General features: G+C 40.0%; 1 protein-coding gene across 1 annotated transcript; it reads right to left on the bottom strand.

The window, feature by feature from the left end:
- Positions 1 to 593: 593 nt before the first annotated feature.
- Positions 594 to 26,460, bottom strand: arhgef19 (Rho guanine nucleotide exchange factor (GEF) 19). Its single transcript, XM_084721657.1, has 16 exons — positions 25,975 to 26,460; positions 9,273 to 9,969; positions 7,689 to 8,171; positions 6,529 to 6,661; positions 6,358 to 6,443; positions 6,017 to 6,273; positions 5,772 to 5,932; positions 5,502 to 5,654; positions 5,040 to 5,169; positions 4,781 to 4,855; positions 4,589 to 4,678; positions 4,298 to 4,461; positions 2,634 to 2,792; positions 2,464 to 2,543; positions 2,277 to 2,381; positions 594 to 1,177 (listed from the first exon to the last, which is right to left on the bottom strand). Exons 2-16 carry the CDS (start codon positions 9,946 to 9,948, stop codon positions 1,023 to 1,025), a joined length of 2,907 nt encoding a protein of 968 aa, XP_084577783.1. The 5' UTR covers positions 9,949 to 9,969; positions 25,975 to 26,460; the 3' UTR covers positions 594 to 1,022.

Below are 26,460 nucleotides of genomic sequence, written 5' to 3'. Positions count from 1 at the left end.
ACAGTAGAATTGTGAAAATCATCTTTAAAAAAATAAAACCACCATTCTGCATTTGACTTGTCTGGCCAATCATCAGAGTTCAGGTGGTCCAAATCGTTACTATGATCTGTTTACAGGGAGGTTGTCCTGTTTAATACAGAGACAAGGACATTTCAACAATCCACGTCTTTTAACACATGGACAGAGACAAACCGTAGCACACTGATGGGTTGTAGTTTATCAGATACTGGATGGACTACAAGACAACAAACACATCAGGTTTTAACTTCCTCTCATAACTAGTGGATATTTTTCTTGAACATGTGGACAACACAGCAGAGCAACTTCTTATCTGCCTCATGAAATTAAAGCAGCACTCAGTCTAAACAAAGACAAAAGATAAAAGTCCTCTGATGTGTCATAATGCAGCTCAGCAGCAGGATTGCCTCCAGCCATTTTCTGATGTAGTGATATTGTATGAATGGATCATCCTGCAGCTCACAGAGCTCAGCTGACTGTATAAGACGGTGCAAAGAGGGATTCTGAACACATGACAGTAGAAAAATATAGTGACAGACTTTAGCCTGTTCCACTGTTGTCCTCTGACATAAATTTACCTTTGAATATGTTTACATTTGCCTTGTACATCACATTTACGGCAGAGATGCTTGAAAATGTTCTCAGACTTTACAATAATGATGAAATGCATTCACAGAAAGCATGAACAAAGTCAATTCTCCTACAAAGTTTAGAAACTTCACTGTGGCAAAATGTCCTAATGTGAACTTTTGACCTTTATTGCATAAAAGCCTTTTAAACTAAAAATGTAAAGGACCATTTAAAGCTTTGCACTCTCATAGCAAAACCGAACAAACAGCTAGCACACCATGGGAAAATGGTGATAAACAGTTTAGCATCCGTGCAAAGACCAGTCAAACACGTCGGCTTGTTTTAGCACCTGCATCCCACATTTAAAATTAAAACAATAATCCAGAAGCTTAAAAAAATAACCTCTGATGGACGACGAGTTGCAGTAAAAATGGTCAGTCTTCACCCTCCAGTTTCTGTGTGACACATTTGATGCGGATATTCTCTCTGAGGTTGCGGAGGCGCGCACTGCGACTTGTGATTTCCTCCACATAGGTTTTGGGGAACCAGCCCCGTTCCCCGTCAGACAGTCTGATGCCTTCCACCCAGCCTGGTGAAAGACAACAACCCTTAGACATCTAAGAAACCACTACATGTTCAAAGGCTAAAGGAGCAACATGCAAGATATGGCCACCTGTTCTCTAAATAAAACTGGACTAATCAGATGGCTGCCCATGGTAATTAAAAAAGAATCCAGATTTGCTTGAGGTTTCTACCTATTAAAGGGTTATTTTTCCTCTCCATTGCTGCCTTAGTGCTTGCTCTTCATGGGAACTATTGGTTCTCTGTAAATACTATTATAAAGAGTGCGACCTTGAGCTGCTGTATATGAAAAGTATTGCCAGAGTAACCACTCACTGCTGCTCATTATACTCTTTGCTGTAATTATCTTTAGCTGTATCTAGCCTACTAGCTGCCGTTGGTTGACTCGATTCTGTGTCTCGGAGCACTGGGAGAGTATTTTTAAACACTGCAGGCAATAGAACCAGGCTCAGCAGCCTTTCAGAGAACACGGCCCACCTTGACCACAGGGATACTGTACTGAGGTGGTTTATGGCGGATCCAACCAGGACTCTGACTTCGGACAAACCAAGATGTTCTTTGGTGATTTTTATTTCGTTTCTGTTGTTTTTTTTTTTTATGAAGAAGCTCCTCTTAGTTTGATAAACGAGTGAAATTCAGATGGTTTATTACAGACAAAAGGTGTAAGAATATTTATTTTCTCGACATTTTCGGAGTTTATTTTGTTTATTTATTAGACTAAAAAAGTTAGGAGAGCTTCTGAACATGTCAGATTCATCGGTCATATGTATCTCCCAGCTGAAACTACAGGTCGATTAGACTATTGCCTCTTGAGATACAAAGTGGTACTACTAGACGGGAGAGACAGGGACTAGCTGGTTAGCATGCTAACTTCTCTGCCACACAATCCATTGACATCTTTGACATAACGTCATAACTGTTACTGTTGACAATGTTGATGTTCATTTTATTCTGGACATATCTTACACATTGGACTTTCAAAGCTCAGACAGCCAGTGAGACACACAAACCAAACTTTTTATGGTCACAAGTTAAATTACTGTAGGAGCAAGTTGAAGTTGGTATGTAGTTTATTATATGAGAGATGACTTTATCCAGACTCTTACCATCACTTGTAATGGTCTTAGCATGAAGAATGTCGGCCTTCTCTAGCGTCAACTCATCGTGCTCCTGGGCCTGATAGCTTTTGATGCACTGCACCTGCGATATATCTGAGAAGAAAAGACATACAGATGAATGAGAAGATTAAAAGGTTTACGCTGATTCATGGTGCGGCTAAAGCTCTGTACTGACCAACGTTCTCGCTGGCTTGCTCGATGTCTTCACGTGGATCAGATGGAAACATCGCTGTGATCCATCTCTGCTTCCCACTCCTTGGTACACACAAAAAGGGCAGTTAGAGCATCATCTGCTAAAGCATCCATCTATTGTTGACACTGCACTGATAAAGCATTGTTACTCACTCAGTGTGTGATTTGAGCAGGATCTGGTGTTTGAGCTGCTGGCCTTCACACAACTGCAGGTGAAAGATGAAGCCTGTGATGCCCTGCAGCTTCTGACTGAGGTCCTTCACTTTCAGCTCTCCGATCTTGGCGTGTACAAACACCATGAACTTCCATGTACTGCAAAAGATGTCATTTAACGATCAAGATCACCAGCAGATAGTGCAAGACTAATTTATTTCACGTTAATAACCAGCTGGTGACTCTTTAAAGCCACTATGAGAAGTTTTTTATGTGGTTGTGGGATCATTCAAATTAGTCTCGGGATATGTATTTATTTTTGTAGAAAAATTCGATTATCCTGGTGAAACTGGGTACAGCAGTCCATGTGTTGTTTCCATGTCAGTGTCTCTAGATCAGATCTCAGTGGGCAGCAGATAAGACCTGTCCCTTCTGTAGATGTAAACGGCTCATTCTAAGGTATTGAAAACACAATGACTCTTATTTTCAGGTGATTATACACTAATGAAAACATACGTATGAATATTATATTCCATAAATCCCTGTAAATCTTACAGACTGGACCATTAAATCCCACACATTGTTGCTTTAAAGAATAGTTGCCATCTTCAGGGAACAGTTCAACATTTTGGGAAATATGCTTTCCCAAAATGCTAAACACAACACACTTGCTTAGTTGGAGTCTGTGCTAGTAGCCTGGCAGCCTTATAATACAACAACAAGACTCCAGACTCTACTTACTGTACATAGATATTTGCTGTTTCCCCTTTTCCAGTTTTTATGCTAAGCTAAGCAAACATCTCCTAACTTTAGCTTCATATTTTGCATACAGACATTAGCCTTATATTTAGGATACAGACAACAGAGCAAGCAGCACGGAGGTGCAGTAGTCCACACTGTTGCCCCACAGCAAGACAGTGACAGTGACAAGACAACATGCAAACATTGCATGTTCTCCCCGTGTCTGCGTGGTTTCTTTCCAGGTACTTCAGCTTCCTCACACGGTCAAAAGACATGCAGGTTAATCAGGCTAATTTGTGATTCTAAATCGCCCAGCCTCTTGCCCAGCTGGGACAGGCTCTAGCCTCCCTACGACGCTTCAAGGATAAGCGATTACGGATAAAGAATTACCAATAATGAAGACATTAGGACATTATCAATCTTCTCATCTAACTAAAGCATATTTCCCAAAATGACAGACAAAGAGATTTCTTCCTGATGTAAAAAAAAAAAAAAATCCTCATTCTGTGCAAAAACGCATTCTGACTTGCATCCAAAGCTAATATGAGGCTTCAGCAGTCTGTGTTAGCAAAATGAAGTGGGTATTTTCCAGAGTGCATTGTCTAGACGGTGTTTACTTGCTGTTGTGGTGAAAGGATACTGTGTCTCCTGGTTTCTCTATTTATACACCCAGACCCAGTATTTATTTACAAAAAATATTTTTTAAAAATCCACCTAAAATTCTGAAAGACCCTCTTTTTAGTGTCAGGTCCAAATTTAGTAAGGGTCCAGTATGGAGAGGAAGAAGGATTACAGTGACCCTTCACCCTTTAAATGTGCATATATGGCATATGAGCATAGTATTCAGATAGTACTGAAAAACCTCATCAGTCAGTGCAATATTTTAGCTCATGGCGTGTTTGTAATGAGTGCATATCACTCACTCCTTCCTCCTGGACAGCAGGAGACAGTCGTTGAACAGGTGGAGGTACACAGGCTTGGTGGGTAACTTTAGCTTCGATCCAGAAATGCTCATCATCTGAGTGTCCACCTCGAGGAGTTCACCATGTTTCACCAGCCAGCGGGACTGAGAGATCAGAGGAAAGATCTACACAGAAAGGAAACACGTTGTTGTATAAGAAACACTGTAGAAAATATTGATGAAGACATACAAATTAATACTGTATCAACAACTCCTAAAGAAAATATGAACAAGCCACAAAGACTTCAGTCACCTTTCCCTCAAAATGTATTTTCTTATTGAGGTGAATCAGCTCCTCCATCCTCTTCATGGACTGCACACTGGAGTTACATTCTTTGATGATCTAAGAAGACACATACCAACATGGTTATTACTGTTGTGCCTCACCAGTGATAATACTGCTACTCATCCAACTGGCTATTACTGCTGGGATGATAATCACCACCTTTTTTAGCTCATTGAAAGCTTTCGTGGCAGTGTCCTCATCTCGAGAGCCTGGAGTCGTCCTCTTTAAGATATTCTGAAAAGTAAAGACATTTTTGAAGACGTGCCAGAGAGTAAACAATACTCGTTATTCACTGCTGGGGGAAAAAACCTGCTGTGGCAAATTGCTCAGCCGGTCCAAATATTACCCCATTTACAGTTCAATGTAATTGGTTTTCAAGTGCGAACATGTATTCGGCAGTGAATGTTTAATTGTGTACCTCCACAAGCATTTTAAGCCGTGTGATCCTCTGAAACGGGAGGATTAGAAAAGAGGTCAGGGGAAGTCTTTGGCAGATGGGGTCCTCCTCCAAACGAGCCAAGATGCCGGGGAAACGAGGGTTCTCGTGCCTGAGAGGACAAGACGAGTGAATTTAGAGAAAGACTTTAATGACTTTCAGTGAACGCGGGTGTAAATTCCAGCACGCTTTTTACTCAGAGAAAAAAAATGTTCAGCTTTCTGTGGATGAACCATCTGCAAGTTAAGTCATGCAGGTGTAAAATAACACCTGAACACCCTTAGAGGAAATGATGGACATCCAGTGCGACATAATCGGACTTTATGCAATACAGCCATGACTGTGCACAGAGAGAGAGAGAGCACCTGCCTGCATACTGTACATGTACTTATATGTTCAGAGCTCAGGCAGATGATTTATTATACAGCAAAAGTCATTACTCACAGCAAACGCTGGTATGTCTGCTCCTGGTAAGCCTGGTTCGTTACATAAGGTAAATAAACCCTTCGCAGAGCAGGGCAATGATCCAGTACGATGTCACACACATCAAAACGCAGAATGTCTTCCTCCAGCCTGTGCTCCAGGTCCTGGAGAAACCTACGGTACAGGCAACCAGTGAGCAGAAAATACACCAAGAGAAGGAGACATCATTGATGTGATATTTAAACAAAGACTTGAGGGCAATAGAGGCAAATGAGCAGCATATTACTTCACCTCTCACTGACATCTTTGACTTCAGGCAGCTTCGAGAAGAGCCACTGCTTATCTTGAGCTCCAAGACACTCCGCAAGCTCCTGCGACAACATGAAGTGGTCCACCGCAATTGTCAAACTGCGGATATACGAGGCCTCAGACGTCACCAGCTCAAACTTTGCCTGAGTTGGGGAAGACGCAGTATGTCAGCCAGCCTTCTGTGAAGCAGAGAACAGCTGTGGCAAGAACTGTCACGTCTCACTCACCTCCTGTAGTTTTCTTTCCTCGTTGCTGAAGTTGTCGAGCTGGCCGCTGGTTCGAACGTCAGGGATGTCCTGCCACAGCGCAAAAGCAGAGCCTCGCGATGAGCGAAAGGAGCTGGATGGAGACAGATTGGAAGGAGACGGGGTCCCATCAGACCCCTCATCCCTGAGTCCTTCCTCCTCTGTGCCCGGCTCCTTCCCCTGCTGCCTCTGGATCTCTCTGTTGATGGCGACATCACTGTACTCCTGGTACAGAATCGCTGCAGGAAATATTGAAAGTGAAGGAGGATGTTAAAGGAAAATACAACCAAATATTATTTAAACAAGGAGATCAAGGAACTTACAGCTTGGTAAAAACCGTGATAAGCGATTTGAACTAGCAACAGTTGGAAGTGTGCCCAAGTCCTCCTCTATGGATTTCTTCCTCATTCTGTGAAGAAAATGTGAACTTGCGTCAATTTATGTCCTTCAATCTTTGCAGATTTTGTGTTAAAATATGATAAATCTGTATTTACCCGAGTTTTGTGCTCCACCGATGCAAAGGCATGCCATTGTCGCTGGGCGGCAGAGAAGGTGCTGGTCCTACAGGACTGTGGGGGGCGCTATCACTAGACCCTCCGGAGCTGCGGTGCTTGGAGTTGGACTTACCTGAAGGGGACAAAAAGCAGACAGTGCAGGTGTGACATGCAGAAAGAGACTTCATGTAAGATGTGGCTAACATTTTTTTGTATGCTTTCAGACATTTTAGCTTTTATTAGTTAGTACACAGATCAGGCATCAGGTCGCATTTTGCAGTAAGCAAGCATCCTTCTCTGGCTAGTCTGACCCACAATCTTCTGCATAGCAGATATACGTCACATCGACTGAGCCGCCGAGAGAACATGGACAGATAACACCTCACTGACAGATGACAGAAATTTTGCACTACAGACGCCAACGTTTATATTAGGAAGAGGGCAAAGGCTCAGTGTTATGGCTAAGTGGTATGACCCAATTGTAAGCATACTTCACACAACAGTATGTACTTTGTTGGGGCAACTGCAGTACATACCAAAAGTAAAAAGACTAAATATGTGATTTGGAACACAGGGCTGGGAACAATATTAATACATAGTCTGCTTTACTTTAGTGCTGAAGAAATTAGTCAATCGATTATTTGACCAACAGAAAATTGACCAACATTTTTCAAAATCATTAAAGTAGTTTGTCCAAAATCCCAAACATTTACTGGTTAAAAATGTGAGTATTTGTTGCTTTTCTCTATTTTCTATAATTGTAAACTAAATATGTTTGGGTTTTGAACTGCTGTCAAACAAAACAAGCAATTGCAAGACTCTGGAATTAGGGTGGGCATTTTTAACTCTACTTTCTGTCATTTTATGAGCATCTAATCTAATCTTTATTGTAAGAATTGAAACCATTGTCAACAGATTAATGAATTATGAACATAACTGATTGGATCCACTTGTTAGAAATGTTGACCTTTGCCCTCTGGAGTAGTTTTTTCTTTTAATTTGGTATCAGTCTGTATACTCATTTTGTCTTTGTGGTATCTCTCTTATTATGGTATGTGGTATTGTTTTGTAATGGACTTTTTACTGCTTTTCAATGTCTGTCGTTGGGTTTCTGGACTACCTTTCAATCAAATGTTAGGTTGGTTCTGTGGTCTACTCACTGTCGGGGTTGGGGCTGAGGCTGCTGGAGGTCTGTCTTTCCCGGGATGCTACCCGTGCAGACAGCGACTTCCCCAGCTTCAAGGTGAAGGAGTTCTTCCTTTGAGACAGCTGCAGTCTCGATATCAGCTCTGAAGCCGAGAACCGCCGCCGCTCTTGATCTCCTTGGCGGCTGCGTGGCAAAAAGCTCCCCCCTGTGGCACTTGAAGTCTCTACACTCCCGCCATCTTCCCCCAGCCCTGATACTGAGTCCTCTATTATCTGCAGTGGTTCTGCAGGGAGATTAAATATATCATCATGACTGAGGTTTGGGAGACCGTCTGAGGATGAAGGACTTGAAATGGCCTCCAGGGAAGATAATCCACTCAGGTCCTCCTCCAGGAAAGATGCAAAAGGGCCTGGGAAGATGTAGTCTGCATCCAGGATTGGGCTGCTGAGAGATTCATCACTCAGGCTCTCTGGGGAGTAAACCTGCATTTTTCGACCTGGAAACAAGAAAATAGAATATATTTAGATTTATTACATAAAAAAGGGGATAATTTGGATTATTTAAAGTGGGGTTTTATGAGGTACTTTTTCATAGTCAGTATATTACCTACAGTAGATGGCAGTCAGCATGCCCCATGTTTGCAAAAGCAGCAGGACTCCTGGTGTAAGAAGCTAAGCAATATACTGCTGTGGAAAGGGTCAGCAGCAAAATGTGTAAGTGTACACCATATTTAGAATATTTTCAAAGCTTTACCTTGCCTTAAGACAGCTTTTCCCAAGGAGAAACCATTGCTATAAAAGCCAAATATCACTCTCTCTTGCTCAACCAGACTCCACTGGCAAAATCAATAATTTTATCTTACAGAACACAGAAGTTGCTAGTTTACTGCTGCCTTGACCTGTTGGTTTATTTGTGTTATTGTGTGACTTCTGTGTTTTTTAAGGTTAGTTCAGATTCACAAACTAATTGAATGAGGCAGTGGTAGTTTTGTGATGCTGGACGATCTGAGATTTTGCTCCCTACTGATCGTCTGGGGATTTGTAAATGCAAAACATTGCTTGAATGGCAGCAAAAACAGCCCCTGACAAACATTACATTTTTACATTTATTCAACCAGACATGGCAATCTCTCCCCATTTTCCTCAGTGGTAGGCACATGACTTCTGCATGTCATCATCCCACTTTGAAGGGCTGCCCTAAAGACTTTGGATTGGTTATGCACTGCAGGTTTTTTTTTTTAACTCTCAAATAGTTTTCAAACAGTTTAGCAATGAAAGCTGGGAGACTGTCCAAAGCCTCTGTTGAGTGAAGTCTAGCAACTCTTGTGTTGCACGAGATAAAATTATAATTTCTGCAACAAGATTTGGCTCATATAGCAGCGATTTACAGTCAGAAAAGGCTGTCTGATGACAAGTTAAATCACCAAAAATATTTTAAATATAGTGGACACTTAAAATGATATAGATTTCTTTAGGTGGCTAAAATATGTACCTCATACAACCCCACTTCAAATATTCCAAACTATCCCTTTAAGAGTTTCTAAAATCTAATTTTACATGACAAAGCTCTGTCCATATTGATAAAGCTGCACACTCACGGATGGACTTCTCTTTCAGTGAACCCTGTGACGTCCTCCTCTGCGGCTGGCAGGAGTCTGGGCTCTGAAACCCAGGACCTTCAGGTGAGGATGGGGAGCAAGGTAACTGAGATTCCCAGGAGTCTCTGTTTGTATACAGCGAGGACAGAGGGAGCGACAGAGGGAGGCTAAGAGCTGCGTGGAGAGGACGACACACTGTCGTGACAGTACGAGGTTTTTCATTCTGCTCCTGCAAAGAAGTCCTGATACCATTATGGCATTCAAGCTCACCGTCACCCGCAGGTGCATGAGAGTTCAAATTTGTTTCATGCTCGTTGTCTGTCCTGTGGCAGCCGTTCTGCATGTCATTCAGTTCATTCAGTGTGTGTCTGAAACCGTTCAGGGTCAGGGAGTGTGCTGTGCATTGTGTGTCTGTTGGCCTTGGAGAACCAAGACCATTGAGTTTAGGAGTCACTGGTGGTTGTAGCTCAATAAAAGCCAATGTTTCCTGCTGGCATACAGCGATATGCTTGTGGTGGCACGGGTGGAGGAGAGGCCTGTCCTCCTGGGCCTCGCTCAGAGCCTGGGACTCTCCGGAGCCAGGGATCCACATGCTGGGACTGTCTCCTCGACAGCGAAAAGCGTGAAGGTGGGGTTGGAAATCAGGAAAAGGTGAGAATCCATACCCAGGGAGCATGGCTGAATGAACACATGGGAGCTGCAAAAAGAAGAGAGGGAAAAGAACGATTTAACTATGTTTCACTACAAAAACAGTATTTCTTTTGTAGTCTTATGTTAATTGCTTTATTAACTTTATGACTGCAGTACCTACCCACCCCCTAATAGGGTTACAACTATATAATAACTGTCTTTCACAGTATCATCATATATGGTATAACACAAATATTATTCCGTTACAATGACCCTCAAAGGACTAACAACAGCAGTTTTTGGTTGAACAAATGCTTAATTATAATTTCACAAAATATTATGTCCTGACAGACATGAAATTTGATATAAACTTGATTTTTTTTAAAAAAAATAACACTAATACAGTACAATTCATTACTGCAGAAGGACAAATGTCTACAGCATGATAATCATCAATTTACATACCGAGGTGTGAGCATAAACTGCTTCAACCATACCCCCTAATATCTGCAAATAATATGATTATATGATGTTTGCCCTTTTTACCTTCCACACACACAAGAAAACCTTTTACAAAAGACAAATAAATGTGCACAGTCCCTAATCAAACGCTGAAAAAGATTATAATTATTCCAGGCTTCACAGTGAAGCAGCTGTAGCAAAAATTGATCAAACCCAGGTAGGGATGTATTTAAGATCTGCTAACTTAAACCACCTGTGTAGCTGAGAAAAATGATCTCAAATTGACAATGCAACATTCATTTTGGACATGTATTTAAAATGAATCAAATAAACTTTTTTGACCCAACCAGAAAATCCATTAAACAGACAATAATCAAAATTGATGTATTGCAGGAAGTGTTAATTGTAATATCTTATATTAGGATGTAGATACAATTAACGCTTTGCAATATGATTATTTGCGAGTGATACGATATATGAAAATCATAAAAGATTACAATATAGTATTCTTCTCAGCTATGATCAGTTTTTTAAACTGTTCATGTGGACAAAATGAGTTTGGACAACTGTTTTGTGTGGATTTTTGCATGAATTTAAGAAGCAAACAGAGGAGCAAAGTGGAGAAAACTGGAACGCTTCTTAATAGAATACATTTGTTAGTCCACAAACTATTTATCCTGCAACTAAATATGGCTGACTGGACACAACTCACTGTTAGCAACTTGGCTTAGTGTCGCCAGAGGATTCCTCTGACTCGACCAAGGGTTACACTTTATATTCAGTTATAATGAACAGTAAGCAGTGCTGTGGAAGTTTTATAAACTATTCAAACACTGTGTGCATGTTCAGTAGATGGAGCTGGGAAAGAAATGACTTTTTAAAATGGCATCTGTGCAGTTTTGGGATTCATGCAGCCTCATTTAAAATGTTTGCCACACACACACACACACACACACACACACACACACACACACACACACACACACACTCAGCAGACACTCTAGGAATTAACATGATGGACCCTGAAACTACTGACACATGCAGGATGTTTCAAACTTAAAGTAACTCACAGACACACACTCGTACCTGCATGGATACACATGCACACACACACACTTAAGTCTGGTGTAGTGTGTCTCCTGAGCCGTGTCTTCCTGCTCTAATTAAAGACCTCTCCACACGCAGCATTCAGTCCCTGTACTTAACATCTCTAGACACACACACACACACACACACACACACACACACACACACACACACACACACACACACACACACACACACCAGCTCTAGACAGGATACCACAACAGACAGATGGACAGACAGCACATCCTCAGCACTCTCACCTTTCACCTTAGATCTATACTCATCTATCACTCTGATCATTCCTGTCAGCCCATGTTAGCTAGCAGGCACCTCTCCTGATTGAACATTTAAAGTGACTGTCTGTTTAGAGCCAGCAGCGGCTCATAAAGTCAAGACTCTCCTGACAGACTGTTAAAACACGCACTTGTGGAGCTCTGTCTCTCCTGAACCTGCTGCTTCCTGAACAGCTAATCCTCAACTTCTGACTTAAACACCAGGTAAAAGAAACTCTACAGATGCTAACGTATGACACACACGTATGCACAGAGGTATGCAGGGGTAAATCTGTATTATACTTTTTTATTTAGCCATACTTCTCTGCAGTTTCAGGCATAATCTATTTTATTCTCTTATAGTGACAGAGAAGTAAAAAGCAGCACCTCATAACCAAAGCAGTGAGCTATTCACTGTAGCATTTAGCATATCAACTAGCCTTGCTAGCGTGGCCTCAATAACTATTTTCAGAGCTGATTTACTGTGTCAATGTCAGTTGTTAACTGTACGTCTGTCTTTTTTCTATTTGTTCAAAAGGTGTGGACACAACACGCTGAAACACACAGAGACATACACTCACAAAGGTATGCAGTTATTTCACATTTAGCCATCACTCCACTATTTTAAAAGAAAAAGAATCTGATTAGTGACAAGACAAGTTGCTCTTCTGGACAGTTCTTAAGACTATAGTTATGGCTAAAGCTATAGATCTTTGCTCTTTAGAGTCATGTGTCTTCGTCCTGTGGCTTTACTGTGGCTTTTACCAAGCTGCCATAGAACTGTAAATGTTCACATTTGAGCATTTTAGACCCAGACCATGTTGTCTTAAGATGAAAATGGTTTTAATATTGTATTCTCATTGTCAACAGAATTGTACCTTGAAACTTGACAAATAAAAAATGAACATGTATTAATTTCTCTTTTTTTTCTGAGCTGTTGCCAAATTGGTCACACAACTTTTCTCTATGAGCAGCTTCCCCATTTTCTTTGTGTTGCATTGTGGGACAATAATATCCACACAGCCGCAGCCATTTTGGCATGAAATAGTAAACACAGGTGATACAATGATACTAATTAAGGTTCCTTTTCATTCGGGTCAAACAGAGCCAGGGTGCTGCTATTGTGCATGTTGTCTCACTGGCAAGGCTGCCATAATAAAGGTCTATTACATTTAAAAAAGACAGTGATTTTTGTCAGGACACTGTCAGGACACTTTTTAAGCACACTGCAGTTTGTCTTTTTTTTCTGCCTCAAAACAAATCAGAATTAGTGTACTGTACACGCTGTGTGCTTTGAGGCACAGAGAAGGTCACACTGTGTGAATGTTAACGGTTAACTTTTTTTTTTTATCTCTTTTATCTATTTGTTCACAACCACACACATATACACGCACCACAGCCTCTTCGCATATAGCAACGTAATAATGCATTTGTTATTTAGAGTTTAACTATCATACTGACACTAATTTTTGTATGAGATATGTGAATTATGCGTTTTATTACAAAGTAGTATCACATTCACACATCTGTAATTTAAATGAGCACAGGTGTCTCATAATGTCTCTTTAGAGGATAAAAGCATAAATTAGTGCTTTTCTTTAAAGTATAACTTTATTTATATGATGTTTGTTTGCCTGGAGAATCACAGACTGGAAATCATAGTTTACCGTCTCTTTTATTGAGCGCACATGTGCTGTATGCTGTGAATATGAGGCTGTTGAAAAGCCACACCTGTTCTTGAGGCAGCGGTAGGCAGCACAGTCAATCCTATCTCTCTTACACTCACACACACACACACACACACACACACACACACACACACAATCGGGTGCCTGCATGTATGCATGTCCACACACAAACACAAGAGCACACACAGTAGTGCAGGCACAAATGGTTACCTGTTCCCTGCTGCAGACAAAGGCAGCCTTTATCTGTGTGCCGGGGCCCGGCTGCCCTGAGCACAGGACACCTGAGAGGGTGTGGGAACTGCTTATACTGATCCACTCATATAGTGCAGCCACTGAGCCATATAAACACATCCAGACCACTGCTGCATAATGACACAAGCTTACTGGTGTCTGGATGTGATTACTGGCTGGTTACAGTGTAATCCTGCTATAGATGTACAGCATTAACTAAACTTTACATACCTCTATGTACTCTCTGTCATATACGATTAAATATGATTTACTTCCTCGTCTATATTATTGTCTAGAAAAACTATTTAAATTTCCACGATCATCTCATCTTTCATTGCCATCCTAATGAATGACTGCTCACATAATCCTCTGCCAACAGCCAGGTCGTCATAAATCAACATACTCTTGCAGAAAATTAGCTATCTGCTCATTTGATCAAGAAACCTCAAAGATCCTAAAAACTGACAATAAGCCTCACCACCACATTTATCAACACATAAAAGCATCCGATTACACGTCCTCACATTCCTCGCGCTGATACAATTATATCAGGCTATTAAAATTTCAATTCCAAAGACGTGTAATTTCCCTTGTCATAGTAGGCTGTTATTTGTGCCTGTTATGGACTTTGCTGCCAGTGTCTCCCCCTGTAATTTCACTAGGCTGCTCTAAGACGCCATGTCTGCGTACAGCCGTTAATGAATGACACTCTAGCATGCCTTTAATGCCAGCAGCCGTACGCGCAGCATTTTTAATTGTGATATTTCTCATCTCGAAGATCTCAAAATAATCCTTTAATGGGTTGTATCGCGTAAATATGAGCAGAAATCCACTGCTGATTCAGCTCCATGACGGAGCCAAACGTTGTGTAATCGCATCATTAAAGTTTGTTTGATGTTTGCCACGGGGGAGATAGGGGTGTTAAGACAAACAGATTCACTGTTGGAGCTGTTTGTGGTTCATAAAGGTGAAGATATATGTTTCTACACTGCAGGATAGAAAACAATAAATGATCATAACACAGTGTATCTGTGCTGGTTTATAAGAGTTGTTAAATAAATGACTCAACAAATTCTCAGCTGTCTGATGACACAGCCTGGATGAAGCATCTGCTCGGGTCAGACATCACCTCAAGTTAGTCAGACATCAACATATTATTCCATCAACATCAAGATGACATCGCAAGTTGGGGGCTATGATTGGCTTTTTGAATCTGATTTTTAAAAAATGGCAGCTGTTCTAGAAATCTCAGCTTTCACCTAAACTACAGAAAGAACCTCAAAATTCTGCTGATAGTTTATAAAACACTGATTACAATTAAAGCAAACTGTTCAGGTTGTGATCTTGTGGTTTTCTGAGGCCATTTCTTTTTTTTTTATTAGCAAAAGAATGTGAAGAAATAACAGTTTTGATGCAATAACAACACAACAATGGCTTATCACCACCAGCATCACCTACTCCCAGTAACACACCAGTATCAGAAAATGTCTCGGATTTTGCCTAAAATGTCGGTATCAGCAAATTTGAGTCTATGCATGAGCTGATACCACATCATTTCCCACATAACCCCGAAACTGGACCCTGCTACATCCCAGCAGCATCCCATACATTTTTATTTTCCCCCATGTCGTGGCGAAGTTGTGTTCCATGGTATTAATTCTCTGTGTATGTATTTTTTTTTCATGTTTCACAAAGAGTTTAACCTGAGCCAGGCCACACAACAATGACAGCAATTTATATCACACACACGGTAAGAAGTATTCAGCCGTATAACTGATGTTGGCTATTTAGCAATATATAATCATAACTAACTGTATAATTTCACTGACAGTGCTGTTGTTCCTTATGCTAGGGACACCCCAACTTTCTGGTGATATGCTGCCCACAGTTTGTTTCTAATTCCTACATACAAGTCAACAAATTATTATTGTCAACAAATTCCACAAAAAAGACTCAAATACTCATTTTATGTCATACACCATCCTGCTGCTGTAAAAACTCACCATAGGACCAAATGTGTATTAATAAACAGCTAAAAAATAGTCCCCCCAAAATACAATATTCACTCCTGTTGGAATAACATTTGCTAAAAACTACAGTGCTCAGCTGTTTAAGGAAATTCCTGAGACTTTATCAAAAATGAAGCTTTGTGACCCTTTTTAAAATATTGATGTTTTTAGTAGGATCCAGTGAGCTTTGGGCTCGGTGTAACAGACAGGGTGGTGAAGTAAGAAGAGATGGAGAGAGGTGGATATCAAAAATATAATATAAATCTCATGTTTAATCGTGCCAAACCATGAATAAGTGTATTCAACTGATTAAACGGAGCTGACTGGTGATGCTGTGACGTCTCCTCCCTCTAAACATCACAGATTGGAAGTAACTGTACCTGAACTGGGATTCAGACCTGCTACTTTTTGTTACTTTGGTCCTGAAGCTCTCTAGAACAAACTTCCTGAAGTTTGCTGATCCGAACACAGTGATTTTCTGTGGATGTTTTCCAGACTAAAACTAAGCTTGTGAGATTAAATCAAGCTTTGCTAGGAAAGAGACGCTGTTAAAAGTCACCTCCCATCCTCCTGTGTGATATGGAACAAATTAAAGCAGTTTGAGTTTCAAGACATTTCCAGCCCTCCTACATACTTATCAGCTGCTCAAAGATGGATGTTGCTTCAATTAGGCGAGCACTGATGAAACACATATCAGCTTTTAATTCTAAAAGGTCTACCAATGCAAATATTTTTCTAGCAGTCATGGTGATATACAGTACAAGTAATCAGGTTCCAGACTGAGGCAGTAAAAGTTTGCATACAAAATTAAGAATGTGGGGACAATACAGATGTTTTTGGCATTTTATAAGGTATGAAATTAATAAAATCTTGACCATTAACTTAGAAATTGATCCAAAATGTATATTACTTGGGATACAGTTACTGATAAATATAAAGAGAATCTTTATAAAATGCTAACACTTGAAAATGCATACTTCCCAATGTATTTTATTTAAGATGGGAGCAGTTTATGTACTATATTGCATTGGATGTTTCTACTACTCTTACAGAGGGTTTATGTAGTATGGAAATTTTGTTAAATTTGTCCTTCATTATGTAATGCAGTCTCTTTCTTGCATTGATATCCATGTCGTTGAGTTGAGGTTGTTTTGTTTTTTTCTTATTTTTTCTTGAGGGTTGTTGCCTCTGGTATTATTTTTGTGTTGTTTTGAAAATCAATAAACGTATCTATTTAAAAGTGTAGACAAGATCATTGCAGTTGAACAAGCTGATGATCAACAAGCTCTTGAATAAGTTTACTTTATTGATTGTTATGAAAGATAAGTAAAAGTTAAAGGTATCGTCTGCAACTTTTTCCTTAAAAAGAACAATGTACAGAGTCATAATAATTAATCAATCATCAATTATGACTTACTAGAAGCGTGTGGTGTCTGTATCTGCAGAGACCGTGCCCTCTGCCTGTATTTCCTTATTTTTTGTCATTATTTTGCTGTGGTCAGGAGGCTTCGCTAAAGAAAACAAACTTCACAGGACATTTTATTACATTCCTGGATGCTCGGAGCTTTGCTTTGTTGTTCCAGTACCATCTGGTCACAGATAAAGTATACAATACTTTGGGATCTTTTTAGCGTCACAGTGTTCAGTGTCATTTTATCTAACACCGATCAGACTTTGTGGAAACCGTCTGTCCCCTCCCCCACACACAGTTTCTCTCCGTGACCGTAGGTCCAGTGTGTTTGGTCAGACAGACTGGAGTGTCCTCACAGTGTGGTGTGACCAGCTCATGTGTGTGTGTGAGATCGCAGTTTAACTTGGTCACATCGGACCACTAATTGCCAAGCAGTAGACTAAAGAGCCTGGTACTGTCTGCCGAGACAAGACATGACATCATTCGGCGTCACTTCTGGGAAAATCAGCCTCCTGGGCGAAACCAGTATTGTATCATTTTCTATCAACGCTGGGATGAGAGTCTGTGAACCTGCCAACAACAAACAGCAACACTTTCTTTCAACTGTTAAACTGGAATTACAAAGTTTAAACTGAGGTGTCATACAGTGTGTGTCTTTTTTAAAAGTTATTCATCTTTGTACTACTTTTCAGCACAGACTTTATTAATCTAATCTTGTGTTTACTGAATGATGGAGCAGGGTGTGTAGTTATGGTGAGTTATTACAGGCTTCTGTGGAACTAACATGACTTTACCGCATCTTTCAAAGTGTTTGCAGGTTTGCCATCCATTACTTTAGAAAAAAAAATATGAAGTGTTGATACGAAAACATCTGAGGGCAACTGGGAACTTGTTGATAAAATTCAGACATTATGCAAAAAGTTGTTATGCTTGTTTGAAGTAGGCACGTTTTTGTCAATAAATGATATGGCTTTGAATTTATATCTTTCTGTTTCTCCACAGATTATTAGATGAGGTGTTGGATAATGATTACACTTTTTCCATACAAATTCTTGAAATGCATCTTTTGAAACTGAACCAATCCCTGTGAATTCTGCATGACCAATCGTTGCAACTTTTCCTCAAATGTGACCAATCATCATAAGAGGTTTTGCTTTTTTGCAGAATACCTTCTACATTTACACTTTACAAATAAATCAGACTGCACAATGAATTACAATATTATCGAAATCACAATATGGCCAAGTGCAGTATCCAAATCACAGAACCAGGACCAAATCACAATTTTTTGAAAAGGGAAAACTGCATGAGAAAACAGCATTATAATGAAGTAATGTAGTGCTGCAGCGAAGCCCTGGCCTAAAAGTCTTGTTCTCAAGGTGGAAGAAAACATTTTGTTTCGTACAGATCTCAACAAATGACACATCATCACAATTTTAATAGTTGTAATGATGTATAATGCAAAAATGATCATTCTCACTAATTGTATCATATATTGCAATTGCAATTTCAGTCAAAAAAGTTTTTTTGAAGAATTAAATAAATAAATAAAAGCATCAACTTTTTTGTCGCAATTTTCACTTTCATTTCATTGCAAAAATGCCTACAAACATTGCAACATCACAATTTTTTCAAAAAGTTGTTGTGAAATCAGGCATCTTCAGTTGCAACACTCCTCCCAAAAGCCTGTATCTGTTTTTTTATTTACTTTGTTGTTCCTACTTGCTTTTAGTAATGTAGTATGACTGCTATCTGTCAGAACGCAGCCTTACAGAAGGCTCAGAGAAATATAGATTTTTATTTTCTTAATTGTCCTATGAGAATGTTTACATTGTTCGTATGGACCTTGAAGAAATCAAATGGATTGATTGATTCAACCAAGCTGATTGTAATGCACGTAACTTAAATTCTTTTTTGCACAACATTTCATAGCTACACCTAACATACCTGGGTGGAAAGCCACACGGTATCTTCTTGGTATTTTAATGTGCTTCATCTAAATCTCTCAATCAAAACAAACGCCAGCGAGACTCAAATTCCAATCAGAGAAAGCAGACCAGATGTCAAGATGATGCACTAAGCTGCATGCTTGAATGGTGTGAGAATAGTTGAGTGAAGTAAGGTCAGGGAGTTTCTTGGTGTTCTTTCCTCTTCTAGCCTCCACCCACTGAGACAGGTGAGCACCCCAGAGGCTACAGAGGAGATGGATGGGGAGGGGTTACCCAAATGTTTACACATGGTGCGGGTCCTCCTAATCCTCCTCTACAGCCTGAGGCAACATACTCACAACCTTCTGAGACACTACGAAGATGCATACTGACAACCTGCTTTACCATCACACAAATGACACACACAAGACGCACCTGAATGTGTGTGTGTGCTTGGAGATGTGTCTTTGATTGAAAGTGACAAGACGTGGAGAGGCCTTCCCTGACCTTGTCTCACCCAGCGGGTTTCCCGCTAACAGACACGGACAAACAGTAATCTCTCATTTAAAGGGCTGAAAAAATGGCCACCATCTCACATGTAAACGCCAAGACTTTTGGACCTTTAACCTCCCCTTCCCCCCCGCTTCGCTCCACCACCATAACAACAGCAGACAGATAAGCTGGCACACAGGAGACACATAGAGCCAGGACGGCAAAGACACAAAGGAGCTATTGACGAACTTATGGAAATAACCTGGCCTAATTATGGTGCTTTGTCATAAGTCGGAAAAAATCTACCAAGTCGATGGAGGGCCAAGGATCCAACACGCAGTAAATCCAGAAAATCACATAATCAGTACCTTCTGAGAGAGGATGGTTATCTGTATGTGAGCGGAGACGCTAAGAAAAGGAATGCTGATTTAGGATGTTTTTGCAGGTAACATGATCATATAAAAAATTATATATTATATATATATATATATATAATATGGAATGAAGAATGAAAGTGATCAGTCATCATGTGCAGTAAAATGCCAAAAGCCACCATACAGTCTAAGGCTATCTTTATTATCTATTCATCTGGATTAAAAAATAGTTTTAGATGATTTCCATGATAAAATACCCATCACATTATCCCACACTCCAGGGTGACATCTTCAAGTTACCTCTTTTGTGAGACTAACAATCAGAAGAGATAATTTGGGCCAATTTTGCTCGATAAACACCTAAACGTTTTGAGAACAAGGCTCGAAATTTTAGGAATTGATTGATCATCCTTACAAGAATGGTATGTGTATCCAAAGTCTAATCGATCTGTCATAAAGCTGCAAAAACTATGAAAAACACATACACACTGTACTTTATTTTCAGTCTGCTGTTGTATATGCACCTGGAACATTAAATGTATATTACTCCACTGCTGAAAATAGATCTCAATAAAGTCCCTGTTTACTCTCTTTTAGTACTGGAGTACTGTTTGTTAAAAACTACAATGCCCACCTATTTTAGGGAATGAGTTGGTCTCTTAAAACTTTACTTTTTTCCTTTCTTTTTTTTTAAATTAATGTCATCAGTAGGCACTAATGGGTTTGAAGCTGAGGGCCAAAGTCATTGTAAGGAGGTAGGAAGGTATTGACAGATGGACTAATGCATCGTTGGATTTGGGCTTTTCATTGGTTACACTAAAAAAATATAAAATATCACCAGCCTTATCCTTTAATTGTTGAAGTCGTTTGTCAACCAAAAATGCCACGTTTTATCCTTTAATCCTTCTCAAAGTTGCTGGTGATGACTTTTCTGTTGAGCAACCAATCAAATCAGCACTACAAGCTTTGTAGTAACTGAGTTACATAAAAAAAAGGTGCGCTGTTTGCGTATCTGCTGTAGTTTCACTTCAGGGTGTTTTTTCTATTATGGCTTAAATTCAGTGAAAAGGAGGAGGAGGCTGCGTTCACTGTACTCAAACTGTCAATCAGAGCGTCTTTGATTCCAATCTGATCCTTTGCCACTGAGCTCTCAAGAGGCTGACCTACTTTACAACAAATTGCTGATGCATCTCTTGCATTCATCTGTTCACTTGCTCGCTTCATCTCTGTTTTTGAGCTGTCTGCTCCACTTTTCTCCCAGCTGAGCACCAGCAGTTTCTCCACCCCCCCCCACCTCTTGTTTTTATTATCTGGACAGGTATGGACAAGCCATCCACTGGGCTGCTTGTTGTTTTGAAACATGATCGGGTAAAAGTGGAACACACCTTTTAACGAGCTGACCATCCACAAACTGTTCCACTTTAGCCCCGAGCTAAAGCTATAAACTATTCAGAAACCACACTCTGAATACCAGCAGTGTCATCAGGATTAAAACGACGAAAAGAAAGTGAGCTAAACGCCCTTGAAAACACTAAAAAAAGAACACTGTAAAAATCATACAGGAATTAAGTGGAATCAACTAATCTTTTCTCTTAACATACATTTACACATTTTATTTATTAAGTTAATCAAATGTAAAATTTCTAGTATTTATTTTCAGAAGACTTCAGAAAAACATGAGTTCCTCTAACTTTAACTTTAAGTTAAACGAATGTACAGATTTCAATCAACTCATTAAATTACAGCTTCTAAAGAAACAGGATCAGCATATTATAAAGATCCCAGCATGCATAGTGACAGAAGTAAATGTACACGATGAGAACTTGTTGTGTGTCTCTAACACTTAAACACGTTGTTGTTTGCTCTCATAATAATGAAAATACTGTGGACCATGATGAAGGCTGGTATTGAATTCAGTCCTTACAATGAACATTGAATAAATTCACAGGGAGCAGTTTCAAATGTTGTTTTTGTGTCGATGTTGGGACAAAGTAACTCCGACAGGAGCAGCTGCAGTTGTAAGTTCTTTGTGTGAAATGAAAAAATGATTTTTCAAACTGAAAAAAAAGCAAAAGAAAATCAGATTTGTTTGAGAGAGTTGAGTTGCAGAGTTGTTGGTTCAACTTATCTTAAGTATAAAAACATGTTTTCTTAAATACAAGTGAATTAACATCAAGTTTATTTGACAAGAAAAGCTTTTTTGTTTGTTACCTCAACTTGTCTTTTCAAATTCAGTCAACTTAAAATTCTAAGGCAGCTTGAAAAACTAGCATTTTAAGTTAAAACTTAAGTTATAAATAGTTTCAAATCAGCCTTTTTTTTTTTGGTTTGCAGTGAAGACGTCCTGCTGTTGTGCTTGAGAGCACTTCAACACTTGAGCAACACCTGGTTTGTGTTTTTTCTCTAGAAGAGCAAAGAGGCACAAAAAAACGTCCTAGAGAAGAAGCAAAACTTCCTGAGCCTGAGAAGTATTATCTTGCACGAGTACAAATGTGAAACACACACTGCGTTGTATTGGCCAAGTCACAATGTGAAATAACCTGAGGGCTACAGTGCTAGACAGGTGTGCAGCAGCACAGCCGAAGCACTGCTCGGCACACACTGCCTCCAGGCTCGAGTTTTAACCTTCATGTACGGGCCAAATATTCTCTGACATGCAGATTAACTAAGAAATGACAGAGCCTGTGTGCACTGCTGCCTGGAAAGTGAATAGTTTGTGCTTCCAAGGAGATCTCCGGTTAGTCTTAGAAAAGCAGCTTTTCTACTTACAAGTCAAAGCCCTCACATTACTATATCATTATTATTAAGTGAATGCTTGGGTTTTTAACTCAGTAGGTGGTCTGTTTTATAGTCCAGGTTGGAAGACAAGTTCATGTCCAACTTCAGAGGCATCCCAGCCCGCAGATGAGACCCTCACACACACACCGAGACACTTTTCCACATTCTCTGGATGACTCTGCGAGCTCATTCCTCTGAAATTGACCACTAAACCGAGGCAGGAGACAAACAAAGAAACTGAACTATACACGTGCAGGAGCAAGGGCTGCTATTATGGGCTATTAAGGCTGCTGCTATTTAGGCCACTAGTCAAAAAGACTAGGAAAGTGACGGGGCCTCCTCAAAATGTCAGTGTTGCTGACATTTAAAGGGCAGGTTGCGTTCAGTCCTTGATTCCTAATGATTTTAGCCCACTTTTAAGAAGAAGGAGAACAGGTCAGTGCAAAACAGAGCGGAGAGACAGACACGCTCAGGTGAGCAGCTGAGTGAGCGCACGTGAATGTAAATAGCATAACGAGCCCAGGAAGCATTTGCATTAAAGCTCGAGTTGAGGGAGGTATGGGGAAGAAGGAGGGTGAGGTGTGGCATCCTGGATCGTTTCGCCACAGCACACACACACGCACACACACATACTCAGACAGCCACTGTCTGAGTGGCAGGTGATGGGGCAGGTGCTCTCCAGACATATGGGGGAGGGAGGAAGTGCGAAGAGGGAGGGTCCCTGTGCTGAGCTGAGTTATAAATCTGTGTGTGATATGAGCGGGCATGCAGAGGGAAATCACATTTACATCAATGTGCTTACAGGTTAGAGATTCAGTCTGAGATAAAAGAATTCAGTCATCCTAAATGTCCCTAAATGTCAATATGGTGTCTAAGATTCTAGAGTTGTAACTAATGATTATTTTCATTCTTGATTAATCTGTGATCCACTGACTAGTTGTTTGGTCCAAAAAATGTCAGAACAGCTACAACTAGTGATTATCTTCATTTTCGATTTATCGATCTTCTATTGATTAGTTGTTTGGTCCAAGAAAGTAAGAAAATGGTGAAAAATCACTGTGCTTAAAGCCCATGTAGGCATTCTCAAAGTCTTGTTTAGTCTAAAACCAAAGATATTCAGTTTACTGTCATAGAGGATTCAAGAAACCAGAAAATATTCACATTTAAGAAGCTGAAATCAGAGAATTTAGCTGTAAATGTACCAGAAAGATAGCGTCTAGAGTCCGATATAAATATATATATATATATATATATATATATATATATATATATATATATATATATACATACATATATACATATATATATATATATATATATATATATACATATATATATACATATATATATATATATATACATATATATATATATATATATATATATATATATATATATATATATATATATATATATATATATATATATATATATATACACCTATATATATATATATATATATATATATATATATATATATATATATATATATATATATATATATATATATATACACATATATATATATACATGTACAGTACAACTCTGATACTGATACAGGCCAATATAGCTGTGCTGGGCCAATGTCAGGCCTATAATATTGGCTGACCCATATATTGGTCTGGCTCTAGCTGAGTCTCACTCCCAGGTCGTCAAATACTGATGCTCTGGGAAGGTAAAGTATCTCCAACACAGCAAAATAATGAGAAAGAAAATACAGCCAGAGGGCAGGGTTTCTGCAGATACAGCCACCACCACACACTTCTGATGTGTTATAAGTGATGATTAAGAGGGATTATTTTTATATGAGTCTTAAGAAAAATTCTGCAAACTAGGCCTTTAAACAAAAACATATTGTTATCAGACAGCGGCCATCATACAGGGGATCTCCGGCCTGTAATAAAGTGCAGTAAAACAGTTCAAGGTCCTGATTTATGATTTGCACTGGTACACGTCTGCCCAGCGTGCAGGTGGTGCGTTCAAGTCAGACATACCGTAGTAAATCAGATAATCCAGAAAAACACCCACAGCTATCTATTTGTGCTCCAGCCAAAATATGTACCTCCAGACTATTCATACACGCAGACACACAGCAGCAGTCAACTCACATGACAGTACACTTAGTCATCAGGATGGCAGACAGAAAAGGCAGCCGTCACCTTGGCCCGTCCTCTTGCTGATGGAGTTTGGAAGATGTTTCTGCCCTGGACTGTGTTGTTTTACTGTGTTGTATATATGTATGTACTGATTGTCTGATTGGCTGTAGACCAGCGTATAAGCTTTTATGCTGTATACCTGAGTGTACGTATAATGACAATAAAGTTGAGCTGTTAGTTAAGTTGATTGTTGAGAAAAAAAAAAGTCTGGAAGGTGATATTCAGTTTCACATGTGGGTCAAAACAAGAAAAGGGAGCAGCTTCTTCAGGTTTTAAAAAATCATAACCTTGCATTGTTGACAGTGTAAACAACTCAGGGTGAAAGAAAACCCAAACCAGTGCTCTGCTTCTGGGAAACACACATATGTACATGAATGCATTAACCTATGCATTCACACATTCAAGAGCACACACACTCAGAGATCCAAGTCCTCAGCTCACACCCCAAGGCTCTTTCTTGGCCTGAAGCTACAGGCAGAGAAGCTGTTTGACTCTTATGCTAAAATGTCCCGTGAAAGGAGAGCAGAGTGCCAAGTTTCAGCCATGTACAGTTTTTAACAACCCCTCATCCAGCATACTCGAGACATGCACTTACCTGCCCCGCGCTGCAACAACTCATTGCTGCACTGTAACCATCACATTCAAGGCTCACCTCACTTCTGCACTGCCTAAGGAGCTGCTGGAAACATTATAGATGCAAGCAAGCAGCCACTGCTTCCAAGAGAATAATTGAATAGTGAAGCTGGCAGGATTTATTCATCTGCCTGAGCTGGATGTTTGGCTATCTGCACCTTTTTTTTATTGCAGAACAGTGAAAACAACAGTGAAACTGCCAATTTTCACATTTGATCCTGTATTCCTTTGCAGTGGTCATGCATATATTGAAAGAATTGGTTTGAACAGCTGGTTTTGTAGGTAGATGTAACAATGTCCAGGCTGTGTTTGCCACCTGATAATCCAACTCATAGCTGTTTCCTCAATCCCCACATGGAGACAATATCTAGCTTTGTTTTCACAGCATATATGCTGTCAGAGAAATGCAATGCACCTGACAAGCTGCACAGCACAAAGCAGAGCCTGCACAGCTCAACTTTCACTCCCCACAGCAAAAAGAACATGGATGTTTCTCTGCTTAGTTCATTTTAGTGTGAAAGAGTTGCTGTTGCTGTTTTTTCAGTACTCTACCTCATTGGTGTTAGCAGCCTAGTGTGTGTGCTGGATGGGGGCCAGCAGCAGTGTGTGAATCCAGGCCATCCCAGGGTCAGGCTGAGCCACTCTGCTATCCATTGCTGCCTTGTGTTCCTCCCGGCTTCTTTCCTCCCTCGGCTTCTTCTTGTTCTTTCTTTTTTTAAAAACGCAGCTCAGACTTTTCAGATCTGTGCTCTTCTGCCTGCTCCTTCTTCTTCTTCTTGTTCTCAGGCTCCTCGGGAAAACAAAAACAGGTTGAAAAACAGCCACCACTTGCTGCTCTCAGAGCTACTTACAATGCAGATCCCCTCTCTAAGCTCCTCTGCTCTCCCTTCCCTCTCGCTCCTTTCCCCTCCCTCTCTCTCTGCTACTGTTGGGGAAGAGCTCTCTCATTTTCTCTCTTTCTCCTCCCCCTCTCATGCCCTTCCTCTAACTCTAATAGTTATTTAGTGTCTCATTTCAGCACCTGCTTCGAGACGGAGA

Source organism: Lutjanus erythropterus, chromosome 6 (genome assembly GCF_056507025.1).
Source record: "Lutjanus erythropterus isolate fLutEry1 chromosome 6, fLutEry1.hap2, whole genome shotgun sequence".
NCBI lineage: Eukaryota > Metazoa > Chordata > Actinopteri > Lutjaniformes > Lutjanidae > Lutjanus > Lutjanus erythropterus.
Note: the sequence above shows the minus strand (reverse complement) of the source record. Positions and strands in the feature narration are given on the sequence as shown.